The sequence below is a fragment of the Falco naumanni genome, chromosome Z (assembly GCF_017639655.2).
Source record: "Falco naumanni isolate bFalNau1 chromosome Z, bFalNau1.pat, whole genome shotgun sequence".
Lineage (NCBI taxonomy): Eukaryota > Metazoa > Chordata > Aves > Falconiformes > Falconidae > Falco > Falco naumanni.
Window position 1 is genome coordinate 21,180,486 of NC_054080.1, and position 22,530 is coordinate 21,203,015.

General features: G+C 39.6%; 1 protein-coding gene across 1 annotated transcript; it reads left to right on the forward strand.

The window, feature by feature from the left end:
* Positions 1-2,674: 2,674 nt before the first annotated feature.
* Positions 2,675-22,256, forward strand: LOC121081255 (zinc finger protein 474). The gene is given in 7 exon segments (XM_040580127.1): positions 2,675-2,880; positions 2,882-3,365; positions 10,588-10,614; positions 10,616-10,685; positions 10,688-10,771; positions 14,227-14,355; positions 22,195-22,256. Coding segments are annotated over 7 exon segments (1,062 nt in total).
* The last annotated feature ends 274 nt before the right edge of the window (positions 22,257-22,530 follow it).

Here is a 22,530-nt window from a genome sequence, read left to right on the forward strand (position 1 = left end):
TCAGGTAGCAGAAAGTATAGTTCTGACATAAATAAATAAATAGGACATAAATAGGACCTTGCAAAGTTCAGAAGTTCCCTGAAATGTGGCTGATCTTTCTGATGCTCCTTTCCTGTGACCCTCCAATAACCCTTATCTCCCCTGCCTTCATGACCCTTTAATGTTTCCCTGGCTTTCCATTCCCTTCATCCTCCTAAAGAGCTTGGCTACTTCCCAACTTGGATTCATCTAGCAGGCCACACTCCTTGGAAATTCTCCCAGTCTTTGAAAGGGCTTTGCAATAGAGTAGCCTCAATGTTAGCTTGCAAATTTAAATGTCATACGTTGTTGAACCATTCACCTAACTGAATCACATGCAAAATGTTGAAACTGGCAAACTCGTGCAGTGGCAAGTTGTGGTACAAAGTGATCAAACTTCTATGAAGTTAAGATAGAAAATTTAGAGCTTCTAAAAAGAAAACAAGGGAAAGGCTTTGGGATTTGTTGTACAAATAGCTTTTATAATACTTTGTACACATTTAGCAAGTTTTTTGCATGAAGGGAACATTGCTGGTGAGGGCAAAAATGGGATAGCACCAGTGCAAAGCCAGACAGCTGCCTGAGTATTATTAATTGCTACTGTCCAAACTGCTTGTAACATTTGTTTGTTAGTTTTTCTTATGCTTTTCCACTGGATATTTCACAATTATACATTGTGTAGGAGTCAGACAAAATAGGGTTTTTGCTATCTGAAACAGAAGTTCCAGTGCTATAGTTTTGTATATCCTTGTAACATGCATTATACACCTACCTTATAGCTTCAGAGATGAGAGAGTGCTACAGCCTTGTACTTTACCATATTTTTCCACAGATTGCAGTTGTCTAATAGAGTTTCAGAGCAAGTGATAACTTTGAGTGCTAATATAATATCCCTCAAGAATTTTGTTTTTAATGGTTAACTGCAACATACCTGTTTGCCAAGAGGTTTGTTCCAGTACAAATCACAGATTAGATGCTGGTCTTCACGTCTTCTAGTTTGAATACAAACAAATCTGAGCTTCACAGGAGATTTTGTAGAATGAGAAAGTGTCACAAGTCACTGGATATGCAACTTTGTGAATAGCTAAGCAAGCAGTGTAAACGCAGCAATCTAAATATCTTTGCATGCCTGGCAGGACGACTCACCATGTGAACCTCATGATAATTTGTTTTTTCATGATTGTCCGTCTCCTTAAGATATCCCCTAGAATACTTATGAGAGACTAGATCAGCTCAGTGCTTCTCAGTTGCACAGGCAAAATTTAGGTTTGTCATCTCAAAGGTAGTGACAAAACTGTGTCCTTACCCTTGGGTGCAGTAAAATTCAGCTGCAGGGTTCAAAGGTGGGAGTGATAAGGGTGAGAAGGCTGTTGAGTCGGAGAAAAGCCTCCCATGGTGACCTGACAAAAAAGCAGTTCAGCGCAGATCTGGGTTGCTTGGTTGCAGCAGAGAAAGTGATCTGAGAGAGATCGTTGAGGTCTCAGGGCAGGTAAGTTTGGGAGTTAGGAGCCCCCTAAAAGTTTGGAAGCATCAAGATAGTCTGGAATATTTGGTAAGGGCAAGCTGTTTCTTCTATTATAGATAAAGTAGACAATGGTGACCTTGCTGCCCTTGGCAGTCACCTATTTGTGCAAGCTCTTGCTTGCTTATGAATAAAACTAGCCTGCTAGTTATTTTGTGTTCTTGCAATGAAACAATGGCCTCTATGGTAACATGCTTCAGTCTAAATTTTATTTTCTGATCCTTGGAGGACCAACACAAGAGATTGTCTCTGTGAGAAATGAACATTTAAGTGATAGAACACAAAGTTACCTGTATACAGATATAGACTGCAAATTGAAAAACTGAAATATGTTTAGCACTGTCTTCTTGAGACTAAACAAACACAGTGCCCTTAGCTTCTCATATGACATGTGCTTCAGCTCTGGTCAGAGAATTTGAGATAACACCTCACAAGTGCTGAGTAAAGGGATCTAATAATTTCCTCAGCCTATAGACTGGGAACACTTGCCTTGATGACTCTCCCTTTGGAGACTGGACATTAAAATCCCTCTAGTAAGGGACTTACTTTCATTTCTCTTGAAATTATTTTTAACTATCAACATAAATCACTTAGAAATTAAAGACTGTCAGAAATACCAGTTCTGTCAGTAACTGAAAATAAAACATATCAATTATACTCAAAACCACATGTATTTCAGCAGCTTCACTTTGTGCAATCCCACTTTCTTTCATGACCTTCATGACTTTACACCCTCTGAGACTAGAATTTTGGATTTACATTGTTCACCTGATCATCAGGGTTTGGATATATTTGATGCTATTTGTCTACTGTTTGAAAACACGACATAGTTAAGGTAAACTGATCCTTGTGATAAACCACTGGTTGGTAACCTTAACAAGAGATACAGTGTTTATTAATCTGATCTGATTTAATTTGTTTCAGGAACTTGTAAAACCAAAAGGCAAAACAAAAATACACAGAAACTGTGTTTCCCTGCTGAAATGGCCATTAGGTGCAGTTACTGAGCTTTGAAGTTCCCAGTGTATTCTGGCCCATGAAGCTGAATTAAGATGAAGCATCACGCTGACTAACAGACTTTCCCAAGCCCTTTATGTGTAGGACAGAGACATTTCTTTGAATGTTGTACCCTTCATGGAAACAAATGTCAAGAAAAAGAATGTGAACAAAGCCTGTAATGCTCTGCCAAGTGCTGGAGAAGCCCTTGCTAGTGTGTCTAGCATCTTGCCTTCAGAGCAGGTTTCACCATCTAACGTGTCAGATCTTCCCAGAATTTTGCCCATAGTAGTACATCTAGAAGCTGGACCAAAGAAAAGGCGACCAGACACTGCAATAATATCAACAGTCAGGTTCTTCAAACATGTCTTGGATGCCACTGAATAGGCCCGTCATCCCACCAAGAAGACCATGCTTCAGGGTATGCTATATCTGTGGCAGAGAATTTGGGTCACAGTCTATTTCTATACATGAACCCCAGTGCCTGGAGAAGTGGTCTATTGATAACAGTCAGCTACCAAGGCATCTCAGAAGACCGGAGCCCAGGAAACCCAACGTCCCTACTGCTGGTTCCTGTATGCTTACAGCTGAAAATGAGGCAGCTTATCATAGCACTCAAATCCAGCTCCTGCCCTGTGGAAGCTGTGGCCAAGCCTTCCTTCCTGACAGTCTCACTGTGCACAAAAAGCATTGCAGACGAGGTAGCAGTGGTGTGGGGCTGTTAAGTTCTAGCCCCCATAGATCTGGCAAAGGCCCAAGGTCTCAGTCCAGCTCAGCAAGTGAAGATCCATCTAAGACCTGCCAAGGAAAGGACACCATATTAGACAAGGTAAATTGCTAAGCATGTGCTGTATGAAAGGGTGTGGATGCATTTTGAAGCTAGGCACTCCAACAGAGACCAGGTTCCTATCAAATTTAAAATCACTTTCCTTCAGAACAGAGTAGGTAAAGGAAAGGAGAATACTGCCTGCATAAGGGACATTACTTATTCCTACTTCTTTTGATTTTCCTGTTGAAAGGAAATATTTGAGTTCACTGTGGTTCTGTCAGAGTTATGTCCCCATAAGGGACCATTGTGTGCTATAGTTCCCCAGGAGATTCTGTTGTGCGGCTTAAGCAAGCTTTGAATGTTTTATGTTTTAGCAGGTATTAGATATTTGTATTTAGTTGACATGAAGTATGATGTTTCATTATCCTGTAAGCACAGCAGTGATTTTCAGTTTTTACTGTTATTCTTAACCTTGGTGTGGAACATGAATTTACTGAGGACTGCATGTTCAAAGGCAGCAACTCAGAATATAACAACAACAAAATAAATAAGACTGCATATTTTTTTTTCCACTGAATTTGATTCAGGATCCAAGAATTAAGAAGCTGATTCACATTATCCAAAAGCTACACAAAGTTTTGGAAAATGGCATATTTTTTCTCCATTAGTATCTGCACAAGCTGTCCTATGGCCAGGAGTTCTGTAAGATAGATGTCTAAATTTAGGTCCAGTGTCTAAAATAAAAGGCTTTTCTTTTTTTTCCAATGGGTGTTGGACTCCTGATGGCCTACATTACTTTTGAAATTGGGATTTAGCTTTCTCAGTCACCAAAGGAATGCGATGCTATGCAAAGCATTTCTAAAAATGTTTTAAAAGTCAGTCTGCTGTATTTCAGTTTTGCAGCTGCTGAATAAAATGGAGATAATAACATTACCCTGAAAAACATGAGAATAAAGAAAATGTGAAGCATTTTTATATTATGCTATTTGAGGCCACTAACTGATATCTACTAGCAAATTAGGTCCACTCCTCAGACCTTTTATCAGCAAATTTCAAATTGCCCACAAACAGTTCAAAGTGCTGCACAGGTGCATCTATAACTATGGGAGAGGAGGTGTACTTGTGTAATACTGCATTGCACCATTTACCAAAGAACTGGCATTGTTCTAAAGGTGACTGTTTTTATGAAACACATGGGTGTGAAGCAGAGAGTTTGGTCCATCACACATAACCCTACCCTGTATGTTTAAAAAAAAAAAAAAAAAAAAAAAAAGAGGGGCAGGGGGAATGTCCATACTTAAAACCTCATTAAAAAAACAAGCTTAGAGTGTGGTTTGGCATTGAAAGTGACTCTGTAAAAATGTTGCCCTCTTGCACAACACATCTGTTCCCTGTGTGGATTCAGTCACATCTGCTGACTTGTTGAACAGTAATCTTATTACCACTTTTTACTCCTGTGAGCTCTGCAGAGCCAGAACGAAATGTGTTCAAATCTGTTCTTCCTCCTGTGTGAACAACAGGTTTCCTTATTTACTTCCAAGCAGTTACAATTCATAAGTTGCAGCAGAAATAATGAAGCTGTACAGCTTTCCGTTTGTAATTGACTCTGAAGGGCTTTATTATTAATGATGACTTTCAGGAAGGGATGATGGATTTTACCTCTCAGAGGTCCTTGATTTTATTATTTTTAGAGCTGTCCTTTTGTACTGAGGTACACTTTAAGGGCAGAGATAGGAATGGAAAGAGTGAAAGAAATATTATGTGATCCCAGGGGCTGTTCAGGACGGGCAGACTGCTTCTATGAAGTAGTCAAAGGAAGTCTCTTTTCCACAGGTTTAAATTCTCTGCATGAGGGTCCCCACCTCCAGTTAAAAGTTTTGAAAGGTCCGTACATTGAAGGATGTTGAAAAGCACTAAGCTTACAGGAGTGCAGATTCACTGTGGACAGGGACAAACTCTGGGTCTACTCCACAGTCTTCATCTTTTTCCAGCGTATGGTTGTAATTTTGCTTACCCTACCAGCTACTCAGCTACTTATTAAATCTGCTAAAAAATACCAATAGTGAAATGAAATGGCAATCTGCTTTGATGCCGGGAGGAAACCGTTTGGGGCAGTCCATGTTTCACTTAACAGATCTACCCACTGTGACTGAATTATTTAAGTACCTGTTTAAGGACCTGATTCAGCAAAACTTCTGAGGGAAGGAATAACTGAAAAAAACCCAACCCTTATATAAGTGTATTTGAAAACTGTAATGCTACTGTCAAATTTATGCAATGAAAGATGTCCTAAATTAAAAGCCTGGATTATTCTCTTTTTAAAAATAAAGAACTGACTGATTTGGCAGTACACCATGTGAAGGGCATTTTAACTTTACAACTGCAAGCACTTTTGCCTGCGCACCTCTGTCCTGGAGCTCTTTCTCCCTTAGCAAGTGTACAGTCAACTAGACCAGTAATATTACCGAAAACACTCAGTTTGGCATTAGATGTCTTTAGAGCTGGAGACTCAACAGCCTCTGCAAGCCATCTTTTCCACTAACTGTCCTCACTGTCAAAATCGATGAACACATCTGATTCAGCTATATCTGCCTGTGTAAAACAGACAACAGCCTGTGCTCTAAGAGGCTCTCAAGGATCACATCAGCTCAGAAATTCTGTTTTGGATTCTGCTGTGATACCCCAGACAATGAAATTGATGTCTGGAATTACTGAAACTCAGGCTTGCACTAGAGAAGAGTGTGGGTTTTATTGTTTAATAGATCAAAATGTTTGCTACATGTAAGTGAGTATTAATGACTTGCTGTGGCTGTATGTGTCGCAGTTTTTTTGACAACAGATAACACTGATCCTAAAGTCCCATCAGATATGTCACTAGCGTCTGGTGCTGCCATCTGCTGTTTTCTTGTTATCGAGTTAACTGCCTAAAACTGAGATTTCCATGATCTTCCTTTGTTGTATTGTAGTGCATTTTAACACAGCCAAGTCTTGAAGACTTGTGTAACAACATGTTGATGCTGTGTCTCGCTCAAGCATAAAATCACTGAACCACTTGTTAAAATGAAAACTCCTCCAGATGCTGTGTAATTCTGATGAAGGTGGGAAGTCAATGATAAACTTTGTTTGCTTCAGTTGCAGCAGTTTTGAACGTCATCTTAGGAGAATGCTAACAAATGTATTTGCAAATATAGAAAGTTAGATGAGTCTGGACAGTGAATGGATGGTTTGAATGAATCTTATTGAATATTATCATGGAGAATGACTGAGCTTCCTGCCTTTCTGCTTTTACACAAATGCCATGTTCATTATAACAACATATTTCTTGTAAAAGATAGCACATCAGGAGTAAAATGTGATATTCCAGTGCTTCCAGTGGAGTAAAATCTTTAATTACCTGCATCATCTGGCAGAATTACCTTGCTGTGCAGGGAAATTTCGTACACAGGCATATGGCCAGTCCTAACGTTAGTCTGCTGTTTTGTCAGGGCAGTGGCTGAAAGCACTCCAGAAGGCTGTGAAATGTACCTTTGGATGGTCATGAAAGCCACACCACAGCTTATCCTTGTCCATTATGCAAAATGCCTCCTACTTTTCAGAAAGAAATGTGTGGAAAGGGCTGCTTTCATACAACACAATGCTGCTGTGAAGTCTTTCTACCAGTCTTTCCCTGAACCTCTTTTCCTTGGGCAAATCAAGCCTATGGCAAGAGCTTGGTCTAGAGCAGGAGGCCTCTTGTCCTGTCCTCTCATTAAAATACATGGATAATTAAACAAATAAGAAAGGTGAGGGTGTGTGCAGCCCTGGACGATAAATATTTATGGAGGGGAGTTTGAGAGTCTGTCTTACTGGGTGTACTTAAGAAGAAATTAAAAACTTTGCGTAGCATGGGAGCATTTGACCTCACGTAACACCATAACAGCAGCCTGGGGCTAACCTCAAGTAATGTCAGGTCTATTGAAAATACATAGTTGCGTAGCCCTCTGAGCTAAATAACTTCATTCATGGTCACACGGACATATTTAGCAGTCTTGGAGAAAAAAGGAAATAGTGAGACACCAGAGGAAAGCCTAACTTAACTGCACTGTTAGGTATTTGTAGGTATTTTTATAATAACACATATCCTCAGGAACAGACCTGCCCTACAACCCTCTTTAAAAGTGAAAAACAAAGCAGTGAGCAGACAGCCTAGCCACTGGCCTTGTGAGTAGTTTGGGTTGGAAAATTGTGGTGATTCCAAAAATAGTTTAGTTTCAAACTGCAGGCCTCCAGATGTGACATTTGGGATAGGCACACTCTGAAGAGAGAAAGAAAAAAAAAATAAAGAAAAAGGATAAATATCATCAGCAATAGAAATTCCAAATAAAGCCCATCATACCTCAGATTCCACAGTTAAGCAACAAGAGGGCTGTTACTACCAATAGCAAGGATATTCTCCTTCAGCTTTTTAACATGTGTGCATTTTTAGACAAGTATTTGTGTATATAGTCTGATGTGTGATGATGGTTCAAACTCACTACATTTCTGGAAAAAATAATTCCATCCTTAGAGTGATCTGATCCCTTTAATTTTAATTTTAAATTTTAATTTTAAAAATACAGTTTTTAATTGTAGATGTTACAAAACAGAGACATTTGTACTTAATAGATTTCTTAAACATTTTATTTTTCACCAAGTAGGATTCAGTTATGAATCAATTCTGATTGATAACTTTGGAAAACAGAATTATCTATTTAGCTGCAGGCCTGTTTTGCTCAGTCACAACACAGAACTAAACACTCTGGCAGGATCTGGAGGAAACACAGTACTGCCCATTCAGTCTTGAGGTTTTCAGGTGAGGCTACCAAAAAGACCATCACAGAACTGTGGAAATGTATCCAGATTGCACTGGATAGAGATCACGAAATTTTATCTTGCACGTTTCTGGCAGTTGTTCAATTGTAGGACATCACAATGACTTTAGAACAAGTGTAATGGATTTGAATGAAACAGTCAGAGATAAAAGGCTACCTCCATTCACCAGGGAAATACTTCTAAGATGAAAATCTATTTGATTTTGACAACAATATTTCTGTGCATCTGTTAAATTTATTTTGTATATTTAATTTTTTAAGTGATTTTTTACCTCATAACAGGACTTCAAGTCTCCTTGAAGCTATACTATTATACTGCCTCATATGGTGGAAAGGATTGTGGCAGTCAAGGCTAAGTAAGCATGATTTTCATTTGTACTAGCATTCCTTTTTCCTATTTTGGTAGTATAGAAAGAGTCTTTACAAACTGAATGCAAATCAAATTGCTCTTTCCTAGATTTCAGCCAATAAATAATCTATTTTACTGAATGGCAGGAACCTAGTTAATGAAAACTAAAGAGAAAAATGTGTTCCTGGTGGTTTTCTACACAGCATTTTTTTAGAGAATTGTAAAATGCTATAAGCATACCCATAACAAGGACGTACACTGAAATGAGTTCCCTGACCTCAAGAGTTTAGACTTTAGTGTCCTTATGTAAAGCACTCCAGAGCCTACAAAGAAACACACACTGCCTTCAGAAGACTCCGTATCTGTACACAGAGTCTTATCTCCAAATCAGACAAGGTCTAGCTCAAGAGCTGAAGTAAGAAAGTAAGAGAAAATTCATAATAAGAAATTAGAGGACCTTCTTAAAACAGCTGTTGCTATATTCAGCTATGAATAGGAAGAGAAGGTTATATATATATTTTATTTTTTGAAGTATATAAAATACCTTGTTAGTAAAGATAGCTAAGGAAATTCCATTCAAAAGTTAAAAGGATTAAAATGTCTTTTGAAAGACTGTCTTTGGATAAGTTATATTTCAATTCACTGTGAGAACTTTCCAGATGAAGTCCAACTTTTCCCAGCAAAAATACGCTTTGTAGGGTAGTATTTCTTCATGTAATTGAGTTTACATGTGTGATACAGGAAAGAAAGCTTATGCAGATTGCTCACTAATGACATTTTCAGACTGTAGCGTACAGAAGACCTGCCCAGAACTTCTTGAATACACTGATGGGCTGACAGAGAGAGTCATAAATACTGGAACAGGTTACGCCTTGTCTTACAGAGCAACAGAGGAAAAAATTAAATCCCCACCTCCCTTGTTTGAGTGAGGATGGCTTCCCATGTTTGGTCTGGCATGGTTGTCCCTCTACCTTTATGAGGGCAGGGAACAGCTCATCCTTTACTGGTATTCCACAGTCAGGAGTGCAGGAAGTGCTGGTAGTTGTGGGACCATCAGTGTGCCTCAAAATTCTGTCTCTGCAGTTCATTTTTACGCTACTCCTGGAGCAGGGCTGGTACTGACACCACGCCTAGCCCAGGACATGCCTAAGGACACAGCCAAATCCATAATCTGCAATACCACAGTAATTATATATTTTTCAAGCTTAGAATATGTATTTGTGGGGTTTGAGGTCGAGGAATATTTTTCTTCTGTTAGCTGTTTTCCTCCAAGAACAAAAGCATATCTGCAGTGCAGAAACAATGGCTTGCTTAGAGTCCAATTCTGCCCTTGCTGCAGTCACTGGCAAAGTTCACACTGAGGCCTTCAGGACAACAAGCAACAGTTCCTATTTTGCCCCTCTATCTGGATATATCCTGGATCAGTTTTAACCCTTCAAGGCCAAGAATTCTGCCAGCTAACTGATCAGTGGCAGAAGTAATGTGGGGTTAGGGACAACAATCACAAGCTTGAGACAGCTTCCCTCACTGTCCAGCTTAAAAGGGATGCTAAGGCTGGACACAGCACTTTTAACTGTGTTCTGCCTGGAGATAGTGTCTTTCTGCTACTGTAGTAGATATCAGCAGTTCAGTGGAGGAAGCTTTTGTTGCTGCTTTCCATGTTACTTCTGTTTGGTAGATAAAAAAGGGGCTTCAACATTTAAGATGGACACCATACTGCAGCAACCTGATCAAAGAGAGGACTTGTTTCTGCACGTGAGGACTCAGCATTTCCATGGACTTGATGGTGTGAAAAGAGCTAAAGTGTACATAGCTAAGTATTAATTAAGTGACACACATGAATTTTCAGCGTAGTATCTGCAGAAGGAGCCTGCCTGTTCTAGGTGGCCAGTTAATGAGGCAATAGTTCTTACAGACTTCAAGACTGAATACAGACAAAATGAAACTGATAGAAACAGTTCCATTGATTTCACAGATACTAATTGGTTTCTTAATCTACATGATTGTTTCTATCCAAAGCTGTTCTGATTCAAAATTAATGTTGAAAACAATATTTATTCTTCTTCACAATTGTTATTTGCAGGCACAAGTGACAAGATGGCCACCAAGCAGTGATTTTTTACATATGTGGCCATGAGTATGGAACAAAATCTATTAGTATCCATGAGCCGCAATGCCTGAAACATGGCACCAGGAGAATGACATGCTGCTACCCAAGCACTTGAGAATGCCAGAGCCCAAATAGTCTGAAGTCAGTCCCATACAAGGTAAACTACAGATAAAATGAGGAAATAGGAGGAAGAAAGTGGGAGGAAGGAAAAAAAATATTTAAGCAGTAGCTTAATGGTTTGCAAGAATTTTCCCTCCATTTTACTCTGAAGAGAAGGTAGCCATCATGGCTTGTTTTAAGCTTCTGTTAAGTATCCTGTTCTCCTTTTGTGCTGCATCCATGAGAAGTAAGAGTAGTCATTACCTTGTGGGACAGGTCTCCTGGGACAGTCTTCTTCATGTATCAGTATGTTCCGAATCAAAACGCAAAAAGATTAGCAACTTGCTTCACAACATCGCTTTTGATTACTTTCAATGTTGTAAACAGGTGTGTTTTAAAATGAGAAAAAGCATTGAAGAACAATATGCAGACTTGACACATACAGTCATAAAAAAAGATACCCTTCAGGCAAAATGGGGGTAGGTACTTCAGCTGGATTTTACACCTATAGCAATGGTTATAAAAAAAGCCTGACACCAGCACTTAGCAGTAATAAACAGTGAGTGACCTCAAAAGTAGGAGTTCTGTGGTAAAATAAGGAATATAATACTACATGCATGGTAGAAAATGAGGAGTTTTTAAAATCTACCTATAACATATACTGCAGTTTCAAGGGTTTATTAAAATATATTTATAGATAAAAATGCAGTCTTTTCTGCAATGAACATCCTGCGGATGTTATTGTTCCTTTTTTATTTACAAGCCTTAGAAGCTTTCTTTGTGAAAGATTATAATACAAACACAATGGGAAAAAAATATATGTAGTACAACATAAACATTTATTTCTGCTAATTATGTGTGATTGTGCTGTGGGTTCTGTTTTGTAAGATGCCTTGATCGCACTTTTTCACATCAGTGGAAACTGCTGATGCCCAGCACACAACAGAGCTGGGCTCGCAGACGTATCCCAGGGGTGTGTGCTTACTGTAGGACCAAAAGAAAATCTCATCTGTGCTTTGCCTGAAAGCTGCTCCTAGGACCTCCCCATTCCCACATAAAGTTATTTCACAATTTCAGCTGGATCCTTGCCCCAGCCCTGCCAACTGGCCTGAGCTACTTTGTGCCAAGTTTGGACCACTTGCTCACAAGCAGTTAATTTACCCACTTTTTTTTATATATTCCCCATCATTTCCCACAGCTTCCCCTTATGTCTGGAAAAGTAGACAAATTCTCCTACAACTCACTGTGAAACGAGTCATACATAGATCAGTTTACAGTAGTACAAAGAAATATGTCCCCAGAAGACACACACAGAAGAGAGCAGGATCACTAAGAACACTAACCAGCTGTTCAAAATAATAATTATCGCAGCTCAAATAAAATCAGATCAGGACTTGGTTAACAGATGCCAAGCAGCACAATTGAATCTGCAGTAAAAGATAGGTTCAAAAGACATTTTCATTGTATTTGCTCTTTTTGTTGTTAAGCTCTCTTTAATTATTACATGTTGTGTGGCAAAAAAGATGGAGAAAATGAGAATTCCATCTGAAAGAGGAGCATACAAAGGGACAAATTAGGTTATTTTGAAATGCACTATTCTTAATTTGAAGGAGTGGAAGCAGAAACACAACCACTCTTTGAGAGAACAATCCAGCAGAATGCTCCCAGATATGAATCAGAAAATTTTCCCATTTATGCAATGAATCATATCAGGCACCATGCACCTCCTGTGAGGTGCGTGTGTGTGCTCACAGTTCCCCAGGGAACACTGACCTGCTTCCAGCATCTGTTCCTAAATGCCCGCTGATGCAAGCGTGATCAGCTCTGTAGCCTGAGCTAAAATTGTTGTTCCCCCTGCAGTTGCCTCATGCTCTTGGCCTTGAGAAAATCTCAGTGTTGTTCTTTTTCCGAAAGACTTACTCTCTATCATCTGGTAAATGCTATAACTGACCTAGAGACTGCATACACGTACTGCATGTCTCACAGTTTCTCAGCTTAGGGAGGAGGGACTACTCCTGTTGTTGAATGGAACAGGCAATGTTAAAAAAAAGGCTTAGAAATATTAGCTGCTTACATAAAACTTTTTATAACTTACATAAATCTTTTTCTGAAAACTCAAGTGTCACAGGAAGACAACCACTGCCCTGATTACACAGTGTTTTGTTTGTGGAATGCCTAAGACATGCCTGCAAGGAGAAAGTCATCTCTCTTTCTCTTTTTTTTATATTCCATAAACTTTGAAAAGTACAGAAAATACACATTCATTTCCTGCAAGCAAAAGGGATATTTGTCTCAGCCAAAAAAAAAAAACCCACTACTTGGTTGCTCTTCTAACAAAAAGAACATTAGGAACAGGCATATTAAGAGATCTAAGGCTTATTGTGGTTATGTGAACCATTGGATATGAATCATATTAAAACTGTATGGGCTTTTAATGAAGAGCTCTATCATGTGGCAATGACAGAAACCATGGAATATTTTTAAATGCACAAATCCTTTTAAAAATCGTCTGCTGTTAACAGTTCAAAGGAAAAACCAGGGTTTTTTGTCTTTTCCTGTATTGTCACACCTTTTGAGAAGGGCAAAGCAAATACAACTTCAAATCGAGCCATGTAGATTTTTTTTTGCATGCACTTCAAATGAAAACTCTTAAGATCTAAATCCAGGTATTAAGCAATCTACCTGGCCTTTTTGGAAATCAGTTTGAAACAACACTGTGTGAAAGTCCATTTCAAGAATAAAGTAAACAACATTTTTTTTTATATACTGAAAATCTTGAAAATACATCTAATGTGAGCATTTGAAGAATGCTCCTGGGCCTGCAGAGCAGTCACTCTTCCTGCAGTGGAAAATAACTGAGGGTAAGACTCAGTGTTCAGAGGACAATAGATGCATCAGTGCAATGACCTCACTGGAAACTGTGACTTAAAAGAACTGTAGGTTTTGTCTGTAAGGTTTTAGACTTACCTAAGCTTTATTCCACTTAGTGGCAAAACTTGCTTAGACTTCAACAAAAGGAAAATTGGCCCCCTCTCCAGAGCAGTACAAAGAGCATATTCTCAAGTGTGATATGCTTCCACTCATTGCCATAGCCAGATAACACATGCTCATTAAGCAGAACTTGAAGTAAAGCCAAAAAGTGAAATTTGCTGATAATAGTATGTATGCAAAGATGTTAATAATTAGCTGAGAATGCATATCATAATACACAGCATGATTTTTCTGTAGTCTTAATTTTTCTATACTCATGTTTTCTCTGTACTCTTACACAATACAGAATGATTCAGTTTGAAGTTAATTTAATTCAACCCCTGGGACAAAAAGCAGAGTCTTTTTTATATATTTTTTACTCTTTTGCTTCTTTCTTTTCCTTCTTTTTTATTTGCAAAAGCAATATGGTTTGGTTAAACTGAAAGGCTCAGTCAACAGGTATTTCCTGAAAATATTTTCCATAAAGAGTTGAATGTGGGTCTCCAGAATGAAACCTGATACTTTCTTTTTTTAATTTTCCAGCCAAAGGCTTCTATGATCTTGATTCTTTAAATGAGGCTGCCTGGACCAGCGCCCAGAACCAGCTAGTTCCATGTGATATTTGTGGGCGTACTTTTCTTCCAGACAGACTGATCATCCACCAGCAGTCCTGTAAACTGAAACCTGCAACGTGAAGTGGCTGTAAAGCTCATATGTGTGCATGCTCACACACGCACACTCACACACACAAACACACACACTATGAGTGTGTGTGTGCGTGAATACACACACATACAGCCATACCTTTCAGACAAACCATGACAGAAATAAAATCCAGCTGGACGGCCATAGGCATCAAAATTGTTAGTGTGTTGTTAGACCACGTGATCCAAAAGCCTCCAGAATAAAATCAGCAGTTGCCACTGTAGTGTAAGGTTAAATATAGTGATTTTTTAGCCCAGCAATAGCAAAAGTGCCTCCTCATTTCTGTTGTTCAGGTAGCAGTCACATTGAAACCACAGTTTGAGAGGGATGGCACAAGAATACTTGAAAGTAATGTTAACTGTCATCTTCCTTCTGCTGATGCTGTGCTCTGTTGGGTGCAGGAGAACCCAAGTGAAGAATCCTCCTGGGCTGCTTTCTGAATTGCTCTGATGTCTTCATCTGTATTGGCCAAATGTGGGATGTTTTTTTCACAGCCTTTCGGGTAAAGCTGTCTGGACCTTTGAAAGATGTTGGGCCTTCTGCATACATTTCCCATTTTTTTGTTCAGCAAAGGACAGAAAGAAATGAGCCATAGCTGCCAGGAGTCTTTCACTACAGAGATACCCAAAAGAATATCCTACAGGGATCCATCTTGTATCTTGCTTTTCAACAGATCTGTGAGACTGGGAGAGATGGTATAGTGTCAGGTGCTCCCTCATCTGCAGGGACATTTGGCTACATGTCCCTTGCTCAGTGAATATATTCACCTACCGTTTCAGAAACTGAAGCTTCAGACAAGTCTTAGGAAATGAGGATTTCAATGAGGAGTAACTCATTGAATCTCAGGGGAAGCAGAGCCAGAGTGGTGTTGATCAGGAGAATTAATCCTTTGAAAATTTTGTTTCCCCTCTACTGAAGACTTGACTAGTTAGTACAAGGACCTCCAGCTGAACTTGACTAATCAGAGAAGCCAAGCAGCTCCTTTAATTTGCTGTTTTGAGGGGGTTTTTGTGTGCCTTTGTCCATCTTTGGCATAAGACTACTCTTTGACTCTCACTCAGAGCTTAAAACCATGGAGCACTCTAATGTTCACATCCTTGTGGGACAGTACAGCTCATGAAGCCCTTGACTGCTACAAGTGAAACATTCCTGTACAAAGGGATCCAGCCATGGGGTGGAAGTGGAGACTGTCTGGTTTTAGTAAGTAAACACTCCAAAAGAATCCTCTTCTTGGAGCATTTCTTGCTTAAGAATGATACTGACCTGTCACTGATTTATGTGGACTGATTTATCCCAGTTCAATAGACCAATCATGCCAGAAATTTTATAAGTCAGAGGACTACATTTTTTTCATGACCTTGGTAAAAGAAACTATATTTTTATGTCAAGCCAAAACAACCATAGTGTGTCAGATGGCTGGAATAAAGTACTGCCCTGCCCTCTGTGCCAAATGTTACCGTAACAAAGTGCCAGTATGGGCAAGAAGAGTATTATACACAAAAGCAGTGGGGAGGGTGTTTGAACATGCTGTTTTGAAAAATGCCATTATATTACGTAGCGGAATCAGTGCCAAAACACATCAGTGAATAGGTTAAACACGTGAAGGAAGTAATACTTTAACAAGGTACAGAAGAGAACACTTTTTATTATTACTTTACTTCCTCTGTAGTGTTTTATTAAGTAGTCAGTGAGATTTATTCAAAAGGTCTGACAAAATCCAATACAAGTGGTTAACCAGCAATACAGGCTTCCTGATGTCATGAAAGAAACTGTACCTCATATATGTTTTCACCTTCAGGCTTAAGGCCTAGAGCTGCCTGTTAGGTATTGTGTGACCTATGTGACTTTTCTCAGAGCATTCACACTTACTATTGTACTTGCAAATCAGATTAAGTGGATGTCTTCATACACACTAAAATAAAATAGGGGTACCAGCAACTTTTCCAGGCTATCAAGCTGTGTGATTTGTAGCGTAAGTGAAATGAGAAGTAGTATCATTGTTCTGTTATTACATGAATGCTCCTGGCTCCAGCCCTGGCGGCTGTTAATTCAGGCTGGGAGGGATACCAGCATTCTTTGGTGAAAATAATTTCCAAAACAATCAATGGCACCTCAGGAGCCCTTTCATCTTCAGAATGAGAATTGTATTGTCTGAAGATAGGTATCTCCAGAAGTCAAAGGTTCGGTTTCCGTTCTACAGTGCAAAGCTGTGTAAACCCCTCAGATCTCTCCTTGTTGAGAGTCTACAATGTAAGGAGAGTGGCTGCTGGAGCTGGGCTGGTGCCATCCCTCCTCCTTTTGGCTAGGAGAAGGCATGTGGCTTGAGGAAAGAACGGGCACTGGTTTGTGATTGCTAGGCTGGCTCCTAGGAGCTGTTGGCAGGCAACATACACTGCAAGACCTTGGAGGCTGTTGTAATTCACATCAAGTGCTGGGCCACTGACAAGTGACTTGTCAGTTGGAGGATTACAGATGTCATTCAATCCCACCTTTGTGTCCCCTCTTCCTCTTCTTGGACCCCTCTTCCTTTTGCCAGACATGGTAAGCACTTTTTGACTACATCTGCCTCACTGGGTCATCAAGATTCATTACAAAGTCACTTCAAGAGCAGAAAAATGTTTTAAAGAAACTAAGCTTTTGCAGAGTCAGTGCAGCCCTTGACATTATTTTGCCCTGTCTTTTGGTGGGATTCAGATGTTAGAGTCCCTGTGTCATTCTGCAAGTAGGACTCGGAGTCCCAGTGATTTTGGATCTGTCAGAAATTTCAGCCAGAACAGGTTTTCTGTGTTTCATTGTCAGCTCTACTTTTGTCTATTTTTTATTTTCTGGATTATTATCCCAAAAATAAAATCTGCCTGATGGGCTGAGTGAAGTGTTTATAAACAACCACAGAAGTGCTGCTATCAACCGTACTTTGAGTGTGCTGTTGTGTCTTGCCCAGAAATACCACTATACAGGAGCTCCTGAAAACATAATCCTGAAGTACAGTTTCCACATCAGCCTTTGGGGGAGTCAAATGAGGATCTGGAAAATGAAGAGCTGCCTCTGCTTATAGGTGATTGCTGCTGAGTCTGAACTTACCATGGGGTCTGTGCAATGGTGAGCCTTGTCCCTCACAAAGGCCAGTCAGCACTGGGCTGTGAAGGCTGATAATATGGCCAGAGCATGCAGGAGCTCAGCAGGAGGCAACAGCCCTCAGAAGGATCTCAGCAGCTGTAACATCCCCTCCTCTCCATAACATTGTGGGTAAAATGATTTTCAAAATATGCAGAAATATAAAAAGCACGAACATGAGAGTGCATATTGTCCCATTTCAAACACTGACTGGATATCAGTCACTCACATCTCCAGGTTACTCTGTCACAAGCTTTTCTGCTGAGCTCACCAGCCCTGGTGTTAGCTTGTGCCAGTGATGATGGTGAGTTCTGTGGGCAGATTTGTTCACTGGGAGAAACACTGATAGTGGCTTCATGATTTGCTCTCAGCAGAGTTTAAATGAAATCTTATGAGCATTTTTTGCCTTTGCTTGGCATTTATCATTCTGACTCTTTTGCAGAAGAGGAAAAGGAAATGAGAAATTGAGCTAATTTGATTCCTTTGTTTCTGTACTTTAGTGATTTGTCATTTAACCTTATCTCATCCACTGCTGGCTCACGGTGATTTCCAGCTCAGTCCCATATTTCCTACTGGCACAACACATTTAAAGAGCTGAAAAATGTTTTCCTGTACTTCAAAAACAATGATATTCTATCTAGTTTGCCACAAATAGGCTGATAGCACCTAAAATATTCCTGGACAAAATACACAGAAAGTCAGAACATGGATTAACAAGCAGAGTTCAGTTACATTAAACAAATGAGCATCCACTTTCAGACCATAAATAAACTGTCTGAGTGATGTCTTAGTTCAGCCAGTTAAGCCTACCAGTTCTACTTTAAAAAATCAGACATTTTAAGAAAGCTATCCTGGAGACCACAGTCAAGCTAGATGAGTTTAACTGTAGACTTCAAAAACTGGACATTAATAGAAGAATCCATAACTGTAGATAAATATTATACGTAAAGTGGTTTAGTTTAGTGAGTTGAGAATGCCACAGTCCTTCAGTTACCATACAAGCTTCAAAAGGTCCCACAACTCCAAGAGCAGTAGCAAAAAATGCCTAGCAGGCCATAACAAAACGGTTTAATGGACACTTTTTCTTAAAGACTACCAGCACTAAGAGACCACAGCTTGAGGAACAAAAAATATGTAAATGCAATGTCAGTTTCTACCTAGTTAGATGGTTAGAACCTACACAGATCTGTGAATTCTCTCTGCATGGCATAGACTTGGAAAATATATAGCACTATATAGGCATTGTGTTTTCAGCACTGCTTTTTGACCACTGACAATTTTTATGCTTAAGCTTTAGCTCAGGATCTGTAAACACAAAATTTGATTCTGTTCCCACTGAAGCCAGGTCCCACAGTAGCATATGGGTACAGGATGGAGCCAGAAAAGCTAAGGAATCAATCAGATGTTGACATGTATATGCCTTGATCAAATAAGTTCCTGGGAGTTTTTATGATGGCGCACAAGCTTGCTTGGGCTATGTATATTTAACAACTGAATTTCATAACTGAGAATTAAGTTTGGTTTTATTACCCATTTCTGGGAGCCTGTCCATGCAGAAGAATTTCTAGAGAGACTTTTATCTGAATCAGTATTTTCTTCAGGGCTCCTGTCTGCCCAGGTAGTTTGTTTAGCTTCACCATCAGTGGGACAGATTTCCTGAATTCTGTATTTCTGAACCATGTAAGCCAAAGTGGGTTTAAATGAGTTTGTTCTATCTGTAGAGATGCCATACTCAGCAGGACAGTAGGATCATGCAAAAGCAGAATTCAACATGGGCATGAGGTCCACTAGGAAACAAAACCTACAAGGCTGGAAAACCCTCAAAGAAGTTGCCTGGGGGACTCTACATTCTTGCATGCTGTTACTTGCTTGGTCCTTAATCAACATAATAATGGACATACACAAAGTATTATTGACTCTAGGGCACACAAAGGTTAGGGACTCATCCTGAATCTATATTTCTTAGAAAACTTCTGATATTTTCAGGTCAAAAAAAATTGTTACAATATACATATGCTTGAGAAGAAAGCCATTATTATAGAACTGGAAAAATCTACCTGACAAGTGAGACTTCAGGAACATAGAATATTTCATTTTAAAAAAAAAAAAAAAAAAAAAAAAAAAAAAGCTTAAGAAATGCCTCACTAATGGCCTGTACATATCCAGATTACAGAGCCTTATTTCCAGAAGAAAAGATTTAACAGTCTCCAGGGTAAGAATTCAATGCCAAACAAACGCAGAAATAGAAACCTGGAACTTTCGCACAGTGGCAGTTTACTGAGATTTGCAGTGGATTGTCTATGGCAGGATTTTTATGAAATGCTCATTATTTTTTTAGAAAAAAATTATGCATAGGTCTAATATGAATAAATTCAGGCCAGCCTTGTGTTACAGTATAGCCTGTGGAACACTGGACTAGAAGACTATTCCAGGTTATAATGAAATATAATAACTGACATATAATTTTCAGGACAAAACCCAGTTTGCAAAAGTCTAAGAAATATACCACAAGTAGCCAATGGTATCTCTGAATTAGGTAGTTAAGATTTCAAGGGCAGCAATTAAAAAGTAGAATCTGAAAGTTGCATTTCTTTAAAAAGTCTTTGCATCTTTACTAGCTCCATCTCTCCAAGAACGTACACCCCATCAAACATGGAAATAACAAGAGAAAACTGCTTCTGAAGGCAAAAGCAGTTAACCTGGGTAGGATTTGTACCTGGATGTGGAAGCTGAATCAGACTGCAAAATCAGGTTGGGATAAGAAGGTCTTCAAAGCAGCCATGAGAGAGATCTCTGGACACAAAATCTTGAGATACAGTCTCAAATGGAACATAAACTACCAGTCTGGTCAGAAAGAGGAGGCTAATTTCAAAACAAGTAAGTGCTTTCTATTACTTACTTTCTCTGGCATCTCAAGGGGAGAGAGATTTACCTAGGTTGGCTCATGGGACTTGTAAATTTAAATGGTTAGGAAACTGGCTCTTTCAGGTTACTTTCACACATTTTTTTTGTAACCCATCCAATTCAAAAAAAGTTATACTTACTACTGTCTATTTTTTTTATCAGGTTTAAAGGCTGGAAAGATGTAAAAAAAGGGCACTGCCAGATGCAGCTTGTGATAAAAGCAGATTCCCAAGATGTCCTTTTCCAGGCTACTCCCTCTTTGCACAAGGGTAGGTTTGTTAGCATCTAGGAGTCAGGCAGGATATTTCAGGAGCAGGATTGGAGCACAGATTGTGGTGCCAAGGCCTTAGTGGTGATGCAGTCCATTGGGCAATGGGTAGTTATGAAAGAGAATGCCACTGGCCCCATGCAGCCCAAACTCAAGTGGGTACAAAAAAGTGGGTAAAAAAGCCACTATAGTCTTTCCTGTAGTTGGCTTCCTCCCTGCATCCCCTCCTCCCCCATTTAGCCTTATTTCATGCATTTGGACAGAGGTATTTTCTCCCAGTTCCTCTTGGAGAAGTTGTTTGTCAGTATATTGCCATGAGGTTGCAAAATATGTGCAGCGTGGAAGAACCAGGAGTCAGAAACATGGATCAAACTGCACACTCCATGTTACAAAGTGGTAAACTGGATGAACTCAAATAATACAGTAGAATCGCATGGAGGGGTTTTAATACATTAGTATGTAATATTTACATTATATCACTGGGAAGATAAGATTTAAAAAGAACAAAGAGCTTGAAAAACACAGTCATGGCTGTGAGAATAAAAGTTCAGTCTGTTCAGCTTATTGAAGAGAAGACAGGCTGTTTGATCTGTCATGCATGCCCATATTTCAGCTCTGAATTTTTGAAAAACAAACCAAGTTCAATGGTAGAAATGAACACTTACAGCCACAGAATTCCAGTTCTACACAGTTAACCTTGACATGCACAGGATCCTGGGCATGTTTTAGAAACTTGTTTCAGTAACACAGCTGACTAGATACTAGTTAGGTACAATTTCTGGAACATCTGATTTAGCAAAGTTACACTTCTGAAAAGACAAGGGTGGACAGCCAGACCTGCTTGGCTCTTCTGAGACAGTCAGTGGAACGTATCTGCAGGTCCTCTAGTGTTTTCCATACGTTATGGTCTGTGAAGCTAACCTGAATGCCAGAGAGACTAGCCCCAGCCCAGCTGGTAAAAATGTGACTGTGGTATGAGGTGGTCTGGGCAGGCAATTCATTTTCAGGGGAGGTAAGAGGCCTTTGTCCTTTACCTGTGAGTCTGTGGTCAAAGGAGACAGGTGCTTATATACCTCAACAGATCCAGCTGTGTTTAAGTAGAGAAGTGTAAGCTGTCTGATGGAGTGAGCTGTTGGTTTCTGGAAAGACTTGTCGCGTTTTAGGAAGGAGCTGAAGATGATCTGTGGGCTTGATGATAAATAAGTGACAAGTATAATGTCAGTATTTTTAAGAGTGAAGAATGAAGGGAACTCCTATCCAGTAGAGTTTACAGCAAGGATATATAGGTTATGGATGTCTTGAGATTTTTTACTGGAACTAAGACAAGGTTTCTGGAGTCTTATGAGTTATAGTCTGATTTCTTCCTGACTGTGACCCTCTCAAATCTTGACACTCTGCTATTCTCTGTGTGCAAAGAAGGGGAGGTAGTAGCGTATGTCCTGAGGTCAGTGACTCCAGATCAGGAATCCTAGTGCTAACTTCCATGTCTGGGGTGCACACTAAACATCAGCACATTCCAGGCAAGCCTAAGGCTTCCACAGCACTCCAAAAAGCTGAAGGACAGGGACTTTCATCCTTATAGCTAGCACTTCTTTGTAACACAGTTCCAGTAATCCAGCCTGAGGTACAGGGAAAGATCAACTCATAGTTACCTGAAGCCAAAGTTTAACACAACACAGCCCTTATTCTGTTTTCTCTGCTTCTTGGGAGTTTCCTTAGTTCAGATTACAGCCTCCATCTGTCTGTATCATACACATTTGAGTCTGGCCATTGTTTTCATTCCCAAAACCTGATTACAACACCTCTTCACAGATGGTTGTTTTGCTGGTGACTTGGTTGACTCACTTATGGGGTAC